The following is an 18,755-nucleotide window of genomic DNA, read 5'->3' as shown; positions in this document are numbered from 1 at the left end:
CTGCCAGAAGAGCATCAGCAACTCCACGCTGTGATTCAGCCGATGCTCCGGGGTGTCTGGCAACGCTCAGTGCGGAGCACAGAGCTGCTGGCTGTCCTCTGCTTTATGCAGAGGAAAACAAAGCTCTTCACCTAGCCAGGGAAGAGAAGTTTCCCCAGGCTGGTTGCCAACATGCTTCAGTCCTCCTCTGCGGTACTTACCTCTGCTTTAGCATCAGTGTGAGCAAAACACACATGGGCACAGGGATTCTCCCTGATTTTTCTGTCCCATCCTGAGCTCCAGGCTTCATGCTTTCACTTCTGGTCACTTTAGACCAACTGCATTTTTCTGTGTCTGTAGCTAAGTCGCTCTAGTCCTGTCTGGCATGATGGAGCAGCCCAGGCTACAGTGAGGAAGAGGTGGCTGTGCAGAAAAGCCACCTTAGCTCCACTGATGTCAGCACACAGAGGGGCAGAACATGAGCAAAGCAGTGCCTGTGATGTGAATGCTGTGCCCTACACTGATGGTTCATATCTTTCACAATACTTGGAGCTGGTGGCAGTTGAGGCTACAGCACCTTTCACAGCCCAGCATGTGTGATGGAGGAACTAAAAGGTTTTGCCAAGGGAAGAACAGCTTGTTCCCTGAGTTGTAGGGGTTTTTCTTATACACATTTAGTCACCCATCTTGCAAGAGCTATAACATGAGCAATAACTTGACCATCTTTATGATCATTCATATGAATTACATTATTCACATCAGCATTCTTGCCTTCGGGGAAAAAAAAGGGAAAGGGGCGACAGGATGCTTTGCTTTAAGTCTGCATTTCATTAAACTTCTGCTGTACCACTTTTGCTCCAGATTAGGAAACAATTTTCTTCCAGACCCAGCCATTAGACTTTCTTGAGAAAACTGTTCATAGAGAAATGGTTAAGAGATCAGGATGTTTCTTTACAAGTTCATTTTGCAATCCAGAGTGAAAAGCCCTTTGCTTATGTGACAGCAGAGGTTGTTCTTTGAAGCACCATCAGCTGGTAGGCAAAGAATGATATTTTCTTTATCTAAGATAGACGCAAAGCAGAAGTGGCAACAGAGATGGTCATCCGTAACATACCCCATGGATTCCAGGGAAATAAGTCTGTTCAGGGAAATCTCAGCTAATTCACATGGAGGCCTACTTTATCCTTTTTTACTGTGTGAAGCAGCAGTTTTCTCTCTGCAGCACAGCGAGGGTGCAGGGGAGAGAACAAAGAGCAGGCAGGCAGTGAGAATGTGACACCATCCCTTCCCACAGCACTCTGGGCTACAGCTCTGCTGGCTGGATGTTATTTTAGTGGCTGTGCCTCCCACCCATGCGCGTCCCAGGGCCCAGGAGCCGCGCGGCTCTGACGCCCGGTGAGCTCGAGGCTTATTCATGTTCAGGAATGGGAGGGTCAGGGCCATCGACACACACCAGCATCCTGCTGCCTATTATTTCCTGCCAGCCCTGGCGTTGCACCAAGCCCTAACATGACAGGTGGATGGAGTTCACAAGGAAATAATGTCATGGGCCAGTTTTCCAGGAAAGCTGTTAACTCTATTCACAAACTCGGGCCTTCAGATGGAAAGGGAACGTGGCTGAGAAGAGGCGGTGAAGGGCTGCTCTGCTGTTATTTACCTTTTTGTCACAAATTATTCACTGACATTTCTTGCTGCAGCACAGAAATCTTTACCTCTGCACAGTGCCTACCCCTTCAGGAGCAGACTGTGGCTGAATGCCTTTCAACTTAAAAAACCATGGGGACACTGCCTCTGCAAATCCCATGTGGCCATTTGATGTCAGTCAGGCTGCAAAAGATGGTAAAAGAATCTGCCTTTTTCTGAGCTAAACAGTTCCTGGGAAACAGAAAATAAATATGAGGTGAGTATCTAAGACTGATGTTAACCTGGGGACTTCAGGTATTTTGTAAGAATGAAACTACAGGATACAGTCCAGGATGTATCAGAAACAAGACATATATTTTTAAAATTCTCCATCAACAAGGCACATTTACTATCCTTCCATTCTCTATGCAGTGTCCAACATCTGCAGTTGTGTGTTTTTCTCTTTCCTTCCTCTTTTGAAGTTTTTAAAGTTTAATAATTTTTCTACTAGTATAGAAAGCATGGAATAATTAAGAAGAAAAGCAATCAATCCAAAAGAAGTGTTTTTCAAAATTGCCATGTTTACTACAAATGCAAATTTTAGGATGCACAGAGTCAGGACAATGGGACTCCAACTGGCTGCTCACAAGAGGAAGGATTAGGTCCTGTGTCACGTTAATAGTGACATCAACAACCTGAATAAAAGCCAAAAATTCAAGTTGATTTTGCAGTTAAGACCATTGTTCTCCCACATGGTTTAGCCTGTAAGATTTAGTCCACACATAGATTTCTGCAGAATCTGTATTTTTCACATCATACAGTGCCATTCTTGATATGTAATGTACTTCAATATATAAAAGCCCTTCATGACTGGCAAATATTTATATTGATATAGCTAAAATATCATACAACCTACAGGCATCAAAGGTATTGTAAATATAAAAGCAAAATTAAGTCTGTCAGTGCTCAGAGCTACTGGTAATATGTATGCAAAATGATGGCTGCTAATATTGTTCTGCTATTATTATTATTATTAGTTGTAAAAACAAATTAGGTGAAACCTGCAACTTCTATCTCAGCTATCAAAGGAGCAGTAACCCTGGATTTGACTCTGGATAAGCAGATCTGAGGCAGGAATACGGGATACTCCAGAGGGCTTGTTCCAGGCCTGACTCTTCCGGATGCTGATGAGACTCTCAGGTCTCTCTTCGTTCCACACTCCGAGCTGGTTCCTGTTCTGTGGAGCTGCAGTAATACTGTACATTCAGTGTTTGGTAACAGGACCTCTCCCAAGTGTCCATGGCAGAGAAACTTAATTCTTGACACAAGTCCATGAAACTAACCTTTCTCTCTTTCTCTCTTGTTCTTTTTTTTTTTTTTAACCTGGAAAACTATGATATTAAAGCCAGAGTCACGTACAAAACACAACATGTGAAATGACTGGGGAATTGTAAATTGGGTGTTTTGGCTTGAACAAAATCTAAGCATTGTCATACCAAACTGAGTATTATTTTAAAATACTATCCCCGGCTATAACTGTCTTTTTGTACAATAGCAATACAGGGTGTAGTTACAGACACAATTTCCTGTGCTTAGGTTTTGAAATTATTATTTAAGATCATTGTAACATTTGCCCGGAGCACCAGCACAATTCCTCTATTAGATAATTTTCTATCCTTGTGAGGGCAGTTTTGCTTGTGCAGTGCTGCCAGGGCTTTCAGGAAGGGAGAGACAAGCAATTGTGAGAATAAAATTTGCATCAGCTCCCACCCAGCCTCTCCCAGAACCGAAACACCATTTGTCACATTCAAAGCCTTTTCACACCAGAAGGAAAGGTGTTTCTGAACTGGAAAGTCACTTTGATCTCCACAGGGTTGCATCCTTCTGCTTCTCAGATTCCCATGAGAAACACCAAATACCAATCGTGGAGTTCCAGATGGCTTTGTATGAAAGACTTGGTGCACTACAGCACCCAGCATCCAGGCATGAAACCTCAAATCAATCCAGATTAGGTCTTGGGGTTCAAAATTTGAAGCAGAAATTTTGGTTGGGCTTTAAGGGCTGAAAAGGATATGTTGTTCCTGGGTGTGCAGAGAGAGAGAATAATAATGAAAAAATCTGAAATATATAGATTTGCAAGAAGAAAAAAACATAGACTGTGAGACATGGGTCGGATGTCATTGCTGGTCAGTCAGAAAAGATGCTACTACTGCTTTAGACTGGCCCAAAATCAATGCAAACAAATCATGGGGGAGCAATCAGTTTCTAAGGCCATGTGAACACTTAGTGATGAAACCTTTGAAAATATCTTCAACAGCATAAAAATCTCTGCCTGAACTGCTCACAACCTCTGCTTTGCTCCTGCAGGACACCAGGATCAGGTGCTGGGATTCTTACACAAAGGTACTGTTTTGCTCCTCTGAATAAAGACAAATAAGCCTGAATTCCTGCACAGCCTTTCATTTGCTTCTTGGTATGAAGATGCTTGTGCCATGTACCTCATCTCTAGAGGATACAGACGATGCTGCTGAGCTCAGCAGCCCGCTATCACCCAGAGGCCTCCCAGCCGGTCAGTTTGGTACTGCAGGAGATGATGGTGTGTCTGAAGCTTTGCTGTGCCAGGGGTCACTGCAATGTGTCTGTCACTGCTCACAGGCTGGGTAAGGCCCAGGTGCCTCACAATTACCAAGGCAGAGGGTGGTCCAGGAACTCTGCTGTGTCCTTGCCTATGCACTGCAGATGTCAAAGAAAGCAGAGCAAAGGAAAGGGAAACCATCTCTAGTAGTAGCAGAGCAACTCTTACTCACTGTTATTTACCCTTCCTGAAAAAAGACTGCTCCAGAACCCCCTTTGTCTCCATTCCACTGAGTTTGGCTTTTCTTTTTTGACTTGGAGCTGAGCATCACCTTGTACTTCTACCTTCCTTCCACAGCAAGCTCAGCTGTATCACAGTGATGGTCAAAGGACGACCCACGTGTGGGAAAGACTTCTGGAGAGGGCAATGGGCTGCTCCTGCTCTGGGGTTAACCAAGGAATCACGGAGCCAAACTGCTACACAGGTAGTGGAAATCACTGCATCTCTACAGCCCTGCAGTTCTCTCCTTAGCAGCCCCCAAAATTCTACTGAGGAAAAAAAGAAATGGGGAGGGGGAAGAAGGAGTCAGAAAAACTATTGTGTTCCCAGGGAGGGAAAAAGATGAACAGCTCTATTTAGCTTATCTAGCTTTGCTGATGTCAATCACTTTTCTCATTTTAAACAGGAAAGACACCACTTTAGTCCACCTGTTCCATTATTTATCATGCTATGTATTTCCCATGAATTTTCACTCATGCAAAACCTGTACATCGTAAGGGGACACCCTAATATTTTTTATGACCTTAAGCAAAGTGATTGACACTAGACACCGGTGTCAGATGTTCTGGTGACGCAACATGTTCTCCTAGCAGCAGGAAAGCTTCCTGCCATGATTAAGTGAGGGCTATGGAAGTGCTAAAATGTGTTGTCAGCTTTCCTCTGATGCAAGTGATTTTATTATAGCGTCTGGTAACCACGGAGTGTGGCAACGCAAATACTGACCCCAAACATCCCCTGCTGCACATATAGCTCACTCTATTTAAAACATGAGTGCACTTTGCAAATCCAGGGATAAGTTATGGATGTAACAAGCTTAAACCATGGAGGGCAGAGGAAATGGTAGCACCTAAGCCAGAATTCCTTGGTGGTTTCAGCAGGAGAAGCGTAGGGATCCAGGATGAGCTGCAGAAGGAACCCCCTGCAGCACCTCTCTGGCAGGTGGGCTCTGCAGCAGCATCACCAAAGCTGTCCTGGCTGCCAGAGGCTCTGGGGGCAAAGAGAAAGCACAGGCCTGTCTCACCTTGCTAGTGGAAAGCAAAAGTCACACCCAGCACTATTGATTCTGCAGAAAGTAAGGGGAAAAATAAAAGAGTGAAAAAATAGAAAAGGGCTCCATGCAGCCCCTCTGCCTTCTCATGTGGAAATCTGTGACTCAGCTCAGCACCACTTTTCCTTCAAGAAGGAGAAATCATGTTCTGGTTTGCTTCAATTTGAGACAAGCCCCTCAATAATCCATTAACTGAGAAAAGCTGGAAGACCTCTAGAACACAAGAGTTACAGAATCAACACCTCAGCCATACACAGGGGACACCTGGCACCTGCTTTTCATGAAGATTTGTAATCCCAAAGCTCAATCAACAAACACTACACAGAGCTTTGCTTCCACAAGTTATTATTAAAAGTTGTGTCTCAGAACTGACTGTGACAGTGAGTGTCTGCAGAACTGTCTGCTGTAATTTTTCAACAACAGAGCTGTTAATCAAGCTGCAGAGGGTTGGACTATCAAACCGAAGTCCATAGGCTGCAGAGGTTTTTGTAGGAGATCAGCAGTACATGTGTTCACAGTTATTGTCACAGGGGTTGTTCTACAAAAATAGAAATATAGAGCAGTCAGAGTTGAAGATACAAGCTATCTTGATAGCAATAAAGAAATATTTTCTAAAGGTCTAGCAGCACTGGATATTATTTTAATGAAATTTATTTTTTAGTTTTATAGCAAAATAACCGAAAGTGCTAAACCTGACCACTTTAATTTGCAAAAAAGTCTCATGTTTTAAGCTATGATCATACCTCGTTATTTAGGTTAGACAATACACTTACACATTTCTACTGATTTCTATTCAATAATAAAACAAAATTAATATTAGTTGGTTTAAAAAAAGGGGAAAGTACCACAGGTATTGGGAGGGGAAGTTACATAAAATATTAGAATCAGCTTATTGAGCAATTTGCAGTGTGTTCTTATTGCCTTTTTTTTTTTTTTTTTGAGCTACAGTTTAAGTCCCAGATACTCTGGCCATAAGCTCATAGTCACTTCAAATGCTATGACTTCTCCCTTGGTCAAATGTCAGTGTTTTAAGGAGATCTCTGGCATTTCAAGTCAGTTCAAATTATTTTCTCAGTTCTCACAAGCTCCCTTTCCAACATGATCAGCATGTTGGAGAACACGGTCAGGATGGTTGCAGTTATGATGACACAGTTTTCTGTGAAGGAAAAATGGGTTTTCCTCTGTCTTGGAAAGAATCACTACCAAGTATGCAGGAAGAAAAATATTAAGAGCACTTGCAGAGTTGTTATGAATATTTCTTAATCCATTCCATTTTCATTTCAGTTCATTTCCACAGTTAAATTAGAACCTGCAATCTCTCCCACTGATAAATAGCCAAGTTGACTTACAAAAGGTTCTACCTTCTGTCCAGCCTTCTCTTGGTTGTCTTTAACCAAACAAGGTTCGCTGGTTTGCCACGAGTGCTGTCTGGCTCTCCCGCCTCTTTGCTTTCTTGTTCTGGTCCCTGATCTTCCAGCACACCGCGCTGGAAGCCAGCAGAACGAGTCCTGAGGACAAGAGGACCAGCCCAAAAACAGAGATGATGGACCCATGGGAGTTGAAGCTGTATGCCACGGCAGTCACCACAATGCCGGCTATCAGGATGACCACGCCGAAGGGAATGGTGCAGCGGTAGCACGAGAGCTCTGCTCCCCCCGTGGCTGCTGTCAGCTGGCACTCGCTGACCAGAGGGATGGTGGTAATCACACAGTCATTGTTGTTACTCTTCTCTGTGGGTACAGAATCAGGATGCTTTGGGGTGCCCAGGATCTCTTTGATAGGTTCGTTTGTCATCTTGATTGTCTTGACTCAGTCCGTTCTTAGGCTAGAGCAGGCTCTGCTGAGCACATGCTGCACTGTGGAGAAAAGAGCACGAGTTCAACCAGTAATTACCAATTATTTATAAGACAAATGGGGACACAGAAGTATCCCCTTGGGATCACAAGCAACCAGACATTCAGACCCCACAAGGATTTATGCACAAGATCAACAGTGACACGACTGACTGTGAAGGATCTGAATCAATCCTTACAGTAGTATGTATGTAAGTGCTAGAAAGAACAGAGTCACAGACCAAGACAAACACCAACATTCAAGTGTTGTGGGCCAAATCCTACATTAAGTTACATCCTGAAGTCAGTATTTCTGGATGTAATTTAGACTTCAATGGCATTACATTTTCTCACAAAAAGGTAAAGTTCACACACTATTTTGATTTTTTCTCACAAACTTTTCCCAAACTGTTTCTTTATACACCTACACACAATACATTACACAGATTTACTCCACTGCACATCACAATAACATGGTCAAGGTACTAGCCAGCAAAAACTAGGATGAACAGTGAGCCCTTTCCCAGTGCAAGTGCTACTTAGGGAAAAAATTCAAATTGTCATGACAAGGTGGAGACGTGGGGGGAGTGGGGATGCAAACAGTTTCCCGCACTCAGCTCAGCTCAAGGTTGGTGAACCACCTGTTACAGCAACATCAGTGCCAGACTGACAGCTTGCCATTTACACTGGCTTCATGCAAAAGCAATGGGTCTCTTGTAAATCCATGAAATTACCCTGTTACTGTATGGGAGGGAGATTTACCATCATATTCACTCATCTCAGATACAGCAGGTTGTTTTCCTCCTGTCTTCATACTATAAACACACTCTCAGTCCTGACAGCATGCACAGTTTGACTGCATCTGCACAGGACACAAATACCTTTTGGCTCTGGGGAGCCCAGGGAATAATCAGAGTCCACCTGATCAGAGCAAGAGGAGCCCACGGCTCTCCACCATTCCAGGCTGCCATGACAGACCTCAGCCTTACCTCTGGGGCTCTGGTGATGTGGGGTCACTCTGGGGCCTGTAGTGAGCTCTGCCAACACTGAGGCTGCCACAGATGTGCTGTCCTGGACCCAGCTCGGTGCACCCCAGCACACACTCCAGAGACGGTGACACTGGGGAACCACTGGTTTTACTGCTGTGAGTAGCTCCCAGGACTCCTCCACCACCCTCTGGTGTGGGCTGTCCTGCTTTTGCTTTCATGAGCAGCATGATATACAGCTCAGAGAACAAAGAAGAGTGCTGGCAATGCAGTAATGCTTTTATCACTTTTATCACCTTCACATCTGTGACTAGGAAGTTAATTGCCAGATACTTGTATTCTCCTTTTCCTTTCCCACCACTCCACCCTTGTTGCTAAGATATATTCGTTCATTGTGGAGAGCCCTTGGTTTTATACCTCAGCACCTCCTATAACTGACCCTGGGTTACAAGAAAGAGGATTTCACTCTGTTTAAAAAAAACACAGGCACAAACAGGCTAAATGCTGGATGTAGTCAGAGAGTTTGTATACAAAGTCTCCTTGAACCCTCAAGAGAGAAGGAAAGCTCATGTCTGGTTTGCCAAAGCTTTAGTTCTACTGCTCTAGGGAAAAGTGCTCAGCTCCCTGTTGTATCTGCTGTGCAGAGCTGCCTCTGGGCTCAGCCTTGCCAGAGGAGCCTGTCCCTGCTGAGCACACACAACACACCCAAGCACATGCAGTGACAGCACAAGAGGCAACAGGCACACACTGAAACCCACTGATCATTAGGAAAAGCTTTTGTACTGTGAGCATAACTGAGCACTGGAACACAGTGAGGTTTTGGAGTCTCTAACCCTTGGAGATACTCAAAAGCCATCTGCACAGTCCTGGGCAGCACTGTCTAGGTGACCCTGCTGAGCAATAGGGGGGTTGGACCAAATGACCTCCAGACATCCCTTCCAACCATAACCATTCAATGATTCTGCCTGTTTCTGTGAGAGTACTCGGTATCTCCAAGGGCAGGAAAGGGATTTCTTCAATGCTTATCAGACAAAGCAAATATATCTGGGCTGACACCTTAGATATCCTGAATTCTCCTAGGTTCAGTAGCTTTGTTCTTTGAATCATAGTGCATGATTAAATGTCTTTTAAATCAGAAAGAGCCCAGGAAAGCCATGTGTTTGCTCTCAAGTGCCACTGATCTCTTCCTATGTGGATCTGAGCCCAAATTCTGCATTTTCAATAACGACTGACATAGCAGTGAGACAAACTGGTGCCCTTATGTTGCTGCATTACTTATCCATAAAACATTACAGAAGTTCAGCACAACATAAGAATGTGGTCCCCAAATGTCACCTTTTTTCAATCTTACCATTAGCCATATTCAATTACTATAACATTTTATTATTTGTTTGAGGGAGAAAAAATTTAACTATTTTGAATATAAAAGGTGTATTGGCTCAAATACACTGTAACAACTATTCAAAAATCCAACTACTCTAACAGTCACTGAAATAGGGAAACTTCCCAGTAACTTGAAAAAGCCCATAACAAGCATTATTATTCTGAAAAATTCTAACCTTCAATCAAAATGTATTTACTCCTGTCTCTAAAGTCCTTGTCCCTCTGCTTCATATACATCTTCATTGAGCATTAAAATCTCCTAGACCTCTTGGACAGAGATCTATGAAGAAAGAAGATGCATTTACACAGTCAAATCTAACAGGAATTAAAAAAAATATTCTAATCTCTAATAATTAAGTAAATGGCAAAATACCTGTTGATTTCTGAGGAGAATAGTTTTTGTCTGGAATAGGATGCAAGAAGGCAGGCATTCATATAAAACAAATACACAGCCCTCTATTGAAATACTACGAAATTAAATAAACAACAGAACCTATTTGAAGTGTGAGCAAAGGTATTCGTCCCTAGAAAAAAGGGCACTGGATCCTCATTGCCAGCAAAGTCACTTCTGACTTAGGCCAACAGGTGATTTGGTTCGAGTTTCAGGGTAAGAAATTTAGGCAAAAATACCCAGCAACACCAGCATCCTCTCACTAATCATACCACAAGTACTATCTTAAGGAGCTACTTTGAGTTGGAGGAAGAATGTGCTTCTGTGGCAATCTGTGGCTAACCCTGGATAAAGGGGAGAGGAAATTCTTAGCCACTAATAAGTGTAAGTTGAGATTTATCAAAAAGACATGAAATTCATCAGCATGCGCACCTACCAGATCCGTGAGAAATCCATGGTAACAGATCCTTGGCTCAGAAAGCAGAGGAAGAGTGCTGAAGATGTCTTGTGTGACAATTCAAGGCAGAAAGAGCTGCTCAAGGCTTTGAAGTGTCAGATGTTGCTGAATGATGAACTGGAGGTGACAGTATTCTAGCATGGAAGTTTCCTACAAGGAAAGTTGTTGGATATTTACCAGCTTCTTAAGAATAAAAGTAATGCGTGGAAAAGCTCCTGCTGTGTGCTGACTCCTGCTCCTAACCTAACCAAAGCAGAAGATTTCTCCCTCTGGCTCTCCTAGTGGCTTCTTTTCTTGGAACCAGCCACCCATTTCTGGCCCTGTGTAACATTTTCCTTTGAGGATGTGATGTCCCAGTAGTGAGTATCATAACCCAGTCAAGTCCCCCAGAAAGAGCCAGGCAGGAAAAAGCAATGCACTAGAATTTCTGTAGATAAAAGTCTCATTTAACTTAATTTCTATTACTCACTTCACCTATGGGAATAATGACTCAGAATATATGGGGGTTTGTCTCTTCTATGTGTCCAATTTCTTTGAGCAAATCACTCAATCTCCCTGTTCCTCAGATTTCCTAGCTGTGAACTGACTGTGACAATACACTTACCACTAGAAAAACCTTTAAAAACTATTTCACTATAAAAAAATCTAAGTAATATAATCCCAAAAACTCTTCTCAGAATAAAAAAAGCAGACTAACAAAGTCCAAGAACTCTCTGTAGTAAACGTAAGTCCATTATATTTACTGTTGTTCATTTCTGTTACTGGATTTTTAAAAACAAGATTTGTAACTCCAAGAGGGACAAGATGGACTCTGCAGCAGGGCAGTGACGACTCTACAGAAAGCAGAGCGATGGAAATTGTTATCAACTGCAGAAACAGCTGTGAAATCACCAGGCAGCTGGGTAAAACTCATGAAGCAGCAGAGATTTATGTTGCTAATCTTACTTGACATTCCCATTCTAGAAGAGCATGATCATGGAAGATCATTTCAACACAGAAGCAGGAGTCTGAAGTGGGGATGAGAGTAAATGCATGAGAGTAAGTTTGTATAATGATAAACTTGGAGGGTTTTTCTGGTTTTAAGTTATTTAGACCTTACTAACATTTCACAAACACAAACATTTACAGGTATAAACTGCTGCTGCTCTCCAGAAGATCCTTGGAATAAGCCTGGGACATAGCCAAAGTATATTTAGCTGATTATTGAAGTTAGTTAATAATAAGGAAGTCTACTTTTTTATCTCCTTGACTATATTCTTTTCCACATGACCTAGCAATTAGCTTAACTTTTTGAAAAGTTTGGAGGGAAATGCAGGAAAAAATCCTCACTTCAGATGAATAATCTAGATTTCATTAAAACAAACGCTGACCTCTGAAATGTGCTTGGAGTCAACTTCCACTTGGGTTACAGCAAGGTTACATTTGCTCGAAAAGCTCTTCCCAGCGCAATTGTGCCCCCTAAGCCACTCTGCCAGCATCTTGCTTGGAAAAGATTAATTGCTCTGTCAGTTATTTATTTGTATTTATCCTTGACTACACTCAGTTTAGGTATTTTTCTTTAAATGAACATCTTTATCAAAAAACCTGACAAAACAACTTTTTGGAGATGAAATTTCTTCCCGTCTCCTTCCCTCCCTCATCACAAAACTGAGAAGCAGAAACACATGAAATCTCTACATGAAGCTTCCAGTGTTTTAACTCTGAATCATTTCAATGTTGTGCTCTCTCAGGAGGCTTCCCACATACAGAATATCTCTGTGCAAAGGCAAAGAGCCACTACAACCCTTTCCCCTTTTTCACATTTTACTCAGAACCGGTGAGAAACATTTGAGTTTTCCGCTTTCAGGCTCTGAGCCAGATTCTCTCTGTCTTGCACAATGCTTCAGACACCCTTTTTTGCTTATGTAAAATCCCAATAAATCATAATGCTCACACTTCACACTATGGCTATACATTAAAGTGAGTATGAAAAATAGCCTAAGGAGTCCTTCTGTCCCGAGAGGAGAGCCTGATTTCATTCAGAATTCAACCGGCTACAGTAATCCTCAACACAATCCCGCAGCTCTGCCCCAGGTGAACACTCCTGGAAATACACAACCAGAATTTGTACTTACAAGACGCCAGGACCATGCCCTGAGCTACAGAGGCAGGAGAAGCACACACCACCTCCACACCAGCTGCCTCAGGATGCAGTAAGTTTCTCTCACCAAGTTTTTATGTAAAATCACGAACAGATTTAAAGTCTCGCACCTTTTTCGTTTTCCCGACACAGCCGGGGGGTAGGATGGGAGCCACCCCATCCCCTCCACAAACCAACTCTGTTACGTGCCAACCAGAAAGCTTTCAAACGCGCCTGCTGCACGCCACACGCACACCTGGGGTAAAACCCTCCGCGTCACGCCAGTCCCCGAGCACCTCTGCAAGAGAGCAGAAAGGCGAGGAAAGCCCTGTGCACGTACAGCCCTGCAGTACCGGAGAGGCAGCGCTCCGCGGGACACCCCGACCTGCGCCCGGGCAGCGGGTCCGACTGCCGAGCCCCCGCGACTGCTGTAACCGGGGGAGCCCTGTGCCGGAGCGGAGGGAGCAGCGGGTCCCTGGCGTGCCCGAGCACCCCCGGCCGCCCCGGGGAGCTGCGCACCGGGAGCCGGAACCCCGCGGGCACCGGGGGCCGGCGGGGGCGCGGCCGCGGGGCGTGCGGGTCCGGGGCGGCCAGCGAGCTGAGCCGTGCCAGTCCATGCCATGGGCTGGGCTAGCGTGCCATAGCATGGGCTAGTGTGCCATAGCGAGCCGTGCCTAGCGAAGCCGAGCCGTGCCTTACCTCCCGGCCGCCCGGCGGGACTGCGGCGGCCACCAGCCCGCAGCCAGCATAAGAGGGGATGCAGCTCGCCGCACAAGGGACTGTAAACAAAGTTCTCCGTGAGAGAGAAACAATTAAGGGACCGGAGCAAATTCAGCGGCGGGAGCAGCGGCGGGCGGGGCGGCAGCGGGACGGTCCCGCTGGGCGCGGGGGGGCCGGGAAGGGTGTCCGGCAGCGCGGGGCTGGGCCGGGCACGGGGCCGGGCCTCCTCCCTCTGCCCCGCACTGCTCACACCCCGGCACAGGGATGCGCACGGCGGAGGCGTGCCCGAGGGGAGGCTCTGCATCGCGCCCAGCCTGCAGCAGGTCACACACACGGGGCCGGGGCAGCACCCTGCAGCCCCTCTTCTGCCCTCCTGCAGCCCCTCTGCCCTCCTGCGCACCCAGCCCCGTGTCGAGTGTTCGGCCACATCCCGGCTGCAGCAGTGCGGATGAGGGTCACTGCCTGTCCTGAGCCCGCTGGGGTGTCAGACGTGGCCGTGCTGGGTCACTTGAAAGCACAGTCCATGCCGAAATCCAGATGAACCCCTAGCTCAACTGCTCATAAATTAAAGGAGGAGGAATATAGCTTCGGATGCCATTCTTAGAAGATAAAGTTTTATGTGTGGTTTAGAAATATTTTAACTGGCTTTTCTAAGCTTTAATTGCTCATTTCTGCATCACATCAAATATTACAGGGGTTTGAAGTGGATGGGTGTGGGGCTGTGTTATTTTTTTACCATGATTTCTGTTCTTTCAGACAAAAAGCAGACAAATTGTGCTTTTAAGGACAATTGTAAAAGGACATGTTTGAATTTTGCAGTTAAGCTCACCTAAAGTTTATATTTAAAAGACACTGTTTTATCAATGATTGATAAAAGAGCAGTGCACCAGATGTATTTAATCAGCCACTCTGTCTCTGAAAGCATCATGTACTTTTGATTCTGTTTCCAGGGTGAAATCCTGGCCTCCAAGAAATTAATGGCCAAACTTCCATCAACTTCACAGGGGCCAGGATTTCATCCTGTGTATTGTTAAGAACTGCCCCGTGATGGAGACCCTACCAAGGGTTCATCTCCTCCAGACAAATCAACCAGATTCTGGAAAAGCTCCACAGCTTTATGCAAGAAACTGTCAGTTCGTTTTCCCACTTTCTGGTGCTTCCTTCAAATACATCAGCATTTGAGCAGAAATGACAAACAAACTGGATCTGAGGGGAACTTCATTAGGCAGGATCTCTTGGACCATTGTCTGGTCCTTCCCAATGCAGGCAGCTGTGCCAATAATATCTTTATTCGACTTGACAAGTTCCACTTCAAAAAAACCAGGTTTCCTACTCCTTCTGTTAGATACTACAAGCCTTATTCTGTTGATATCTAGGAACCTTGTTTCTAGCTGCATGGATTCATAGACAATTATATGTGGACAAGTAAGCCTTTGGCTGAAGCAGGCTATTCTTTCTTTTGGCAGTTAACCCTCTAATGCCCTAAGAGGGAGAAATTAAACTCTTTCAGGCTTATTTTCAATCATTTTTTCAGATGTCTTACCAACTTCCTGCATGGAAGTGCAAGTATTTTCCTGGCTTACTAGAAATACTAACATTGCATAATTTTCTTCTGATTGTTCGGGATGTCTGGATTTTTCTCCAGTACCAGTTTCATTTTTCACTTTATATCAGAAATTCTTGCTGTTAGCACATATGTGCGTGACCTAAATTTCACCCCATTCCTATTCCATCAGTTCCTCTCTAGTCATTCCAGTCTAGTATTTGGTCCTCCTAGCTGACAGAGAACCTCCCTCCCAGGCTTACACCATCGACAGCTCCACGAGTACATTCTTATTTTTCCATGCCAATTTCATTACTGAAAGTATTACATAAAATACTGAAAGTTTTACATAAGATATCTCATGAAACTGATTTTTTTAGGAACTATTCTAATACACATAAACAAGAACTGAAGCTGGGCTTAGAATTCATGTTTCTGTACAAATAAATGCCCTAACAATAGGCTAAAAAGTCACAGAGTCTCCTAGACCTCATGCAATTCTTATTTCTTGCTGTGAAGCATAAAAGCTGCAATGAAAAGTGATGGGAATGACATCTCCTCTAGTGCTGAGAGATCAGTGCGCTCTCCCCTAGAAGGGTGGGTTTGTAGCACTCAGGCACTGAAGGGTTGAATTCAACTTGGGCACCAGCCCTCTGGCCTTTTAAAAAAAGGGATGACTGACTACCTCTGCCTTTTAAGGTTCTGCTGTGTTCTGAGCATGGCTCTCCAAGGATGTAAGGAAAGAAGGACCAGACATACCCGGGGCAGCACGTTTGGTACCTGTAGAAATTCAGTGCAAACAGCTGAGGAGACTTCAGGGCTGAGCAACAGCTGCAGTGAGGGGTTATAGGTTCACAGTTTTGGACTGCCAGGCTCCAGTGATACATAGCTTCCCTTTAGGACCTGCCCTAAATGACAAAATCTCCTTCCTGGGGCCTGAACACAGCTGCTTGGAGGGAAGTGCAGCCCCAAAGCTGGGCTGATAAGCAAGAAGCCTGTGTGATTCTGGAACCCATGGCGCCTACTGAGAGAGCAGTTTTACTCCTAAATTGAGCAATGCTGTTGCTTGCCGACTGGACTGAAACACACTTGCAATACTTTATGGCTTCCTTTGAGTTTCTAACAGTCTCCTGGGCCTTAACAGCACAGCAAACAGTGACTCACTAATCTGGCAAAGTACAACCATTGTGGGCTCCCTATTCAATTAGTTTTTCTTGCCTTGTCCCTAACCCTCCACTGAGTTTTCTTTTCATTTTATCCCTAAGCCCACACATGGACACAACACGTCAGTTTACTGCATTTAGTGAAACTTTCAGAAAGCACTCTTTCAACATGTTTAATATATTATAAATTGTCCTTACCATGCCATGCAGTGTATGTGTTTTGTGATGAGGAATGGAGTCCAAAAGGAGTCCAAAGTCAGTTAAGCCAGAGAAGCAAATGATTCCACATGAAATGCTGTAGCTCCCCTCTCATTAACACTGTTCACAGCACAGGGGAGTTCAGCCCAGTTGGTTGATTGCTGTGCAAACCAGCCACTCTGTGGGTAATCAGGCTCATGGAATGGATGTGCTTATAATGACTGTGAGAAACCTCTTTGGTGGCTGGGAATATGGAAAGGAATTTTCTTTGAACTCCATTAGACCCTACTAGTACTTTGGTCATCATCAGTTATCCTGCTGTGCATGTGAACTTTGTTATTGCCCTCCTCGACTTTCACTTAATCTTCCTGCAGTGCTGAAGAAGACAGGATATCTGGAACTGAAAACAATTATTCTTATCTCCTACTGCTTTCATAATTACATGAAGTTCCCATTTGAAGAACTCCTTATGTGGACATGTGCTTTTAATTAGCAGAGGGATGCATCACACCACCAGAAGCCAATTCCTCAACCTTGCATAAGTTGGTTACAGAACCTCTGAATCTGTGGCCACCGTGGCAGCTTTCTGGCCAAGCTGGGGGAAGCCTGGGAGCAAACTCCAGGCACTGTAATTTCACCATAACCAGGATTTTTGTTAGAGACTGTTGCAGTAGGATGCAGCAGATTCAGCTGAGATTTAAGTTCAAAATAGGAATGATCTCTTTTGGTTTTCCACCTGCACTGAGTAACCCAAAGAATTTACAGGGCTCAAAGACATGAAGGGAAATGCAGACAAAAAGCTGAAAAAGTGTCTTGCCAAGCTAGTGGATAGTGTCAAGAGACATTTTCATTTCATTTGCTTCCCTTCTCAGCAGGTAGGGTATATACACTGTTTCCCCTGCAAATGGTCTGTCTAGTAGACATGGAGCATTTCATCCAGTTGTTACTGACTCTCCAACAGTAGAAAGAAATTATGAGTTTTAAACTAAATTACACAGGCCATTGGCTGAACTACTTCCTGTCTGATGAGTCCTTCTTAGTCCTACTTTACTACAATCCTTAGGACTAAATTTACACACAAGATCTATCTAAAATACTGCACAAGGTTAAAACACACAACTTTTCTTCCATGTAATAGATGACTTCCGTGAAATTTATAGTAAGTCAAGTGTCTGACCTAAAGGGTAGTTAAAAAAGAAAAAAATATATTATTGCAGTAAGACCAGTTCTTACTGCTCTCACAAAAGAGAGCTTTTCATATCTATCATCTTCTTTGGCATCACCTGCTAAGGGAAATGTTTAGAAATATTTCTACATCCATGTAAACAAGTTAAGAAAGTAGAGGGTGTGGTAGTGACAACCATACCAAACCAAGTCAAGATCTAAATAGGCTGTCTTATCTTTTGAATGAGTCATTTTAGGTCATTCAGGTAATGGTGATATCCCTTCTTTCCTACTGTGAAGTTTAAAATTACTCCTCTTTCCTTAAGGCCAGGTAAATAGGTCGCACCTCTGCATCTCCAGTTTATTTGCACTGGGAGTGTGTTACTTTCCAGAAAAACTGTGGCTAAAAGGTGTAAATCAAAAGTAAACATGGCCCAATGAAAGAGATGGGTTCTGACACCAGGAGTCCAGCATAATAAACTATCTACCAAAGGTAAAAAATATTATCAGAAAGCAGAAAAACAGCAGAACTCCAGTTACTCTCTGAATTCTCTTCTATTTGGGTGGAACTCTGTTGAAACTAGGTACTCAATAAAGAAACAATCATAGTTTGGGGTTAAATTCAACTCTATGAGGAAGGCAGTTATAAGCCAGTATTTAATGGCCACTTACGACATCTTTTGACAGTTCAAGCAATGCATGTCTTGTGCTAGTTCTTTGCAAAAATCACCCTCCCTGCCTAAATATTTAGGAATAAAAAATATATTTTATATATAAAATATATAAAGGTTTTGATGTAGTAGACAGGCTATATTTTCTGTGTATTCTAAAAATGTTGAGAAACAGATTTCCCTTTGACTCATACAAGAGAGGAGAATACAGACTGCCTTCCACATGCATGGCTGTGATGGGAGATGCTGTTGTTACTTCTCAGCCTTCTGCATGAAGAATTTTCTTCTTGCAAACTGCAAAAGTCATGAAACAATTTGTGAGAAAGGCTTTTACATTATGTAGTCAATAATAAAGCAACAGCAGCAGAAGCTTATAATTGCTTTGGCTGTGTATACTAGAAATACAAATGTATATATTGTATAAATGGTGGGGCAGGACTATTCAGCAGTTTTGCAAAGTTTTTGGAATGCACTGAGTAAAATGGAATTACAGTAATATATAAATGTCTGCAAAGCAGTTGAATTCATCAAAATCCCACATCTTTAGTGCATCTTCAAGAATTTCTCAAAGAGCACCAGTGCCACACAGAGACAGATAGAGGAAAACACAATATAGCTGGGAAC

At 43.7% G+C, this 18,755-nt stretch overlaps 1 protein-coding gene across 3 annotated transcripts; it reads right to left on the bottom strand.

The window, feature by feature from the left end:
- Window positions 1-2,163: 2,163 nt before the first annotated feature.
- On the bottom strand, window positions 2,164-13,565 carry TMEM100 (transmembrane protein 100). 3 transcript variants are annotated; one of them, XM_042032361.1, is made up of 3 exons: window positions 13,372-13,555; window positions 10,533-10,703; window positions 2,164-7,360 (listed from the first exon to the last, which is right to left on the bottom strand). In XM_042032361.1, the coding sequence occupies exon 3, from the start codon at window positions 7,296-7,298 to the stop codon at window positions 6,894-6,896; it is 405 nt and encodes a 134-aa protein (XP_041888295.1). In that variant the 5' UTR covers window positions 7,299-7,360; window positions 10,533-10,703; window positions 13,372-13,555; the 3' UTR covers window positions 2,164-6,893. The 3 variants fall into 3 exon arrangements, with proteins under 3 accessions (XP_041888295.1, XP_041888296.1, XP_041888297.1); XM_042032362.1 differs by lacking the exon at window positions 10,533-10,703 and having other exon boundaries at window positions 13,372-13,565; XM_042032363.1 differs by lacking the exons at window positions 2,164-7,360; window positions 13,372-13,555 and adding an exon at window positions 13,026-13,314 and having other exon boundaries at window positions 10,534-10,703.
- Window positions 13,566-18,755: the final 5,190 nt, after the last annotated feature.

The sequence above is a fragment of the Corvus kubaryi genome, unplaced genomic scaffold, assembly GCF_017639235.1.
Source record: "Corvus kubaryi isolate FWS band 111438036 unplaced genomic scaffold, C.kubaryi_AGA036_p1.0 37353, whole genome shotgun sequence".
NCBI classification, from domain to species: domain Eukaryota; kingdom Metazoa; phylum Chordata; class Aves; order Passeriformes; family Corvidae; genus Corvus; species Corvus kubaryi.
Note: the sequence above shows the minus strand (reverse complement) of the source record. Positions and strands in the feature narration are given on the sequence as shown.

Coding starts and splice junctions, on each gene's coding strand:
- TMEM100 (XM_042032362.1), bottom strand. CDS start 7,298: ATGACAAACGAACCTATCAAAGAGATCCTGGGCACCCCAAAGCATCCT.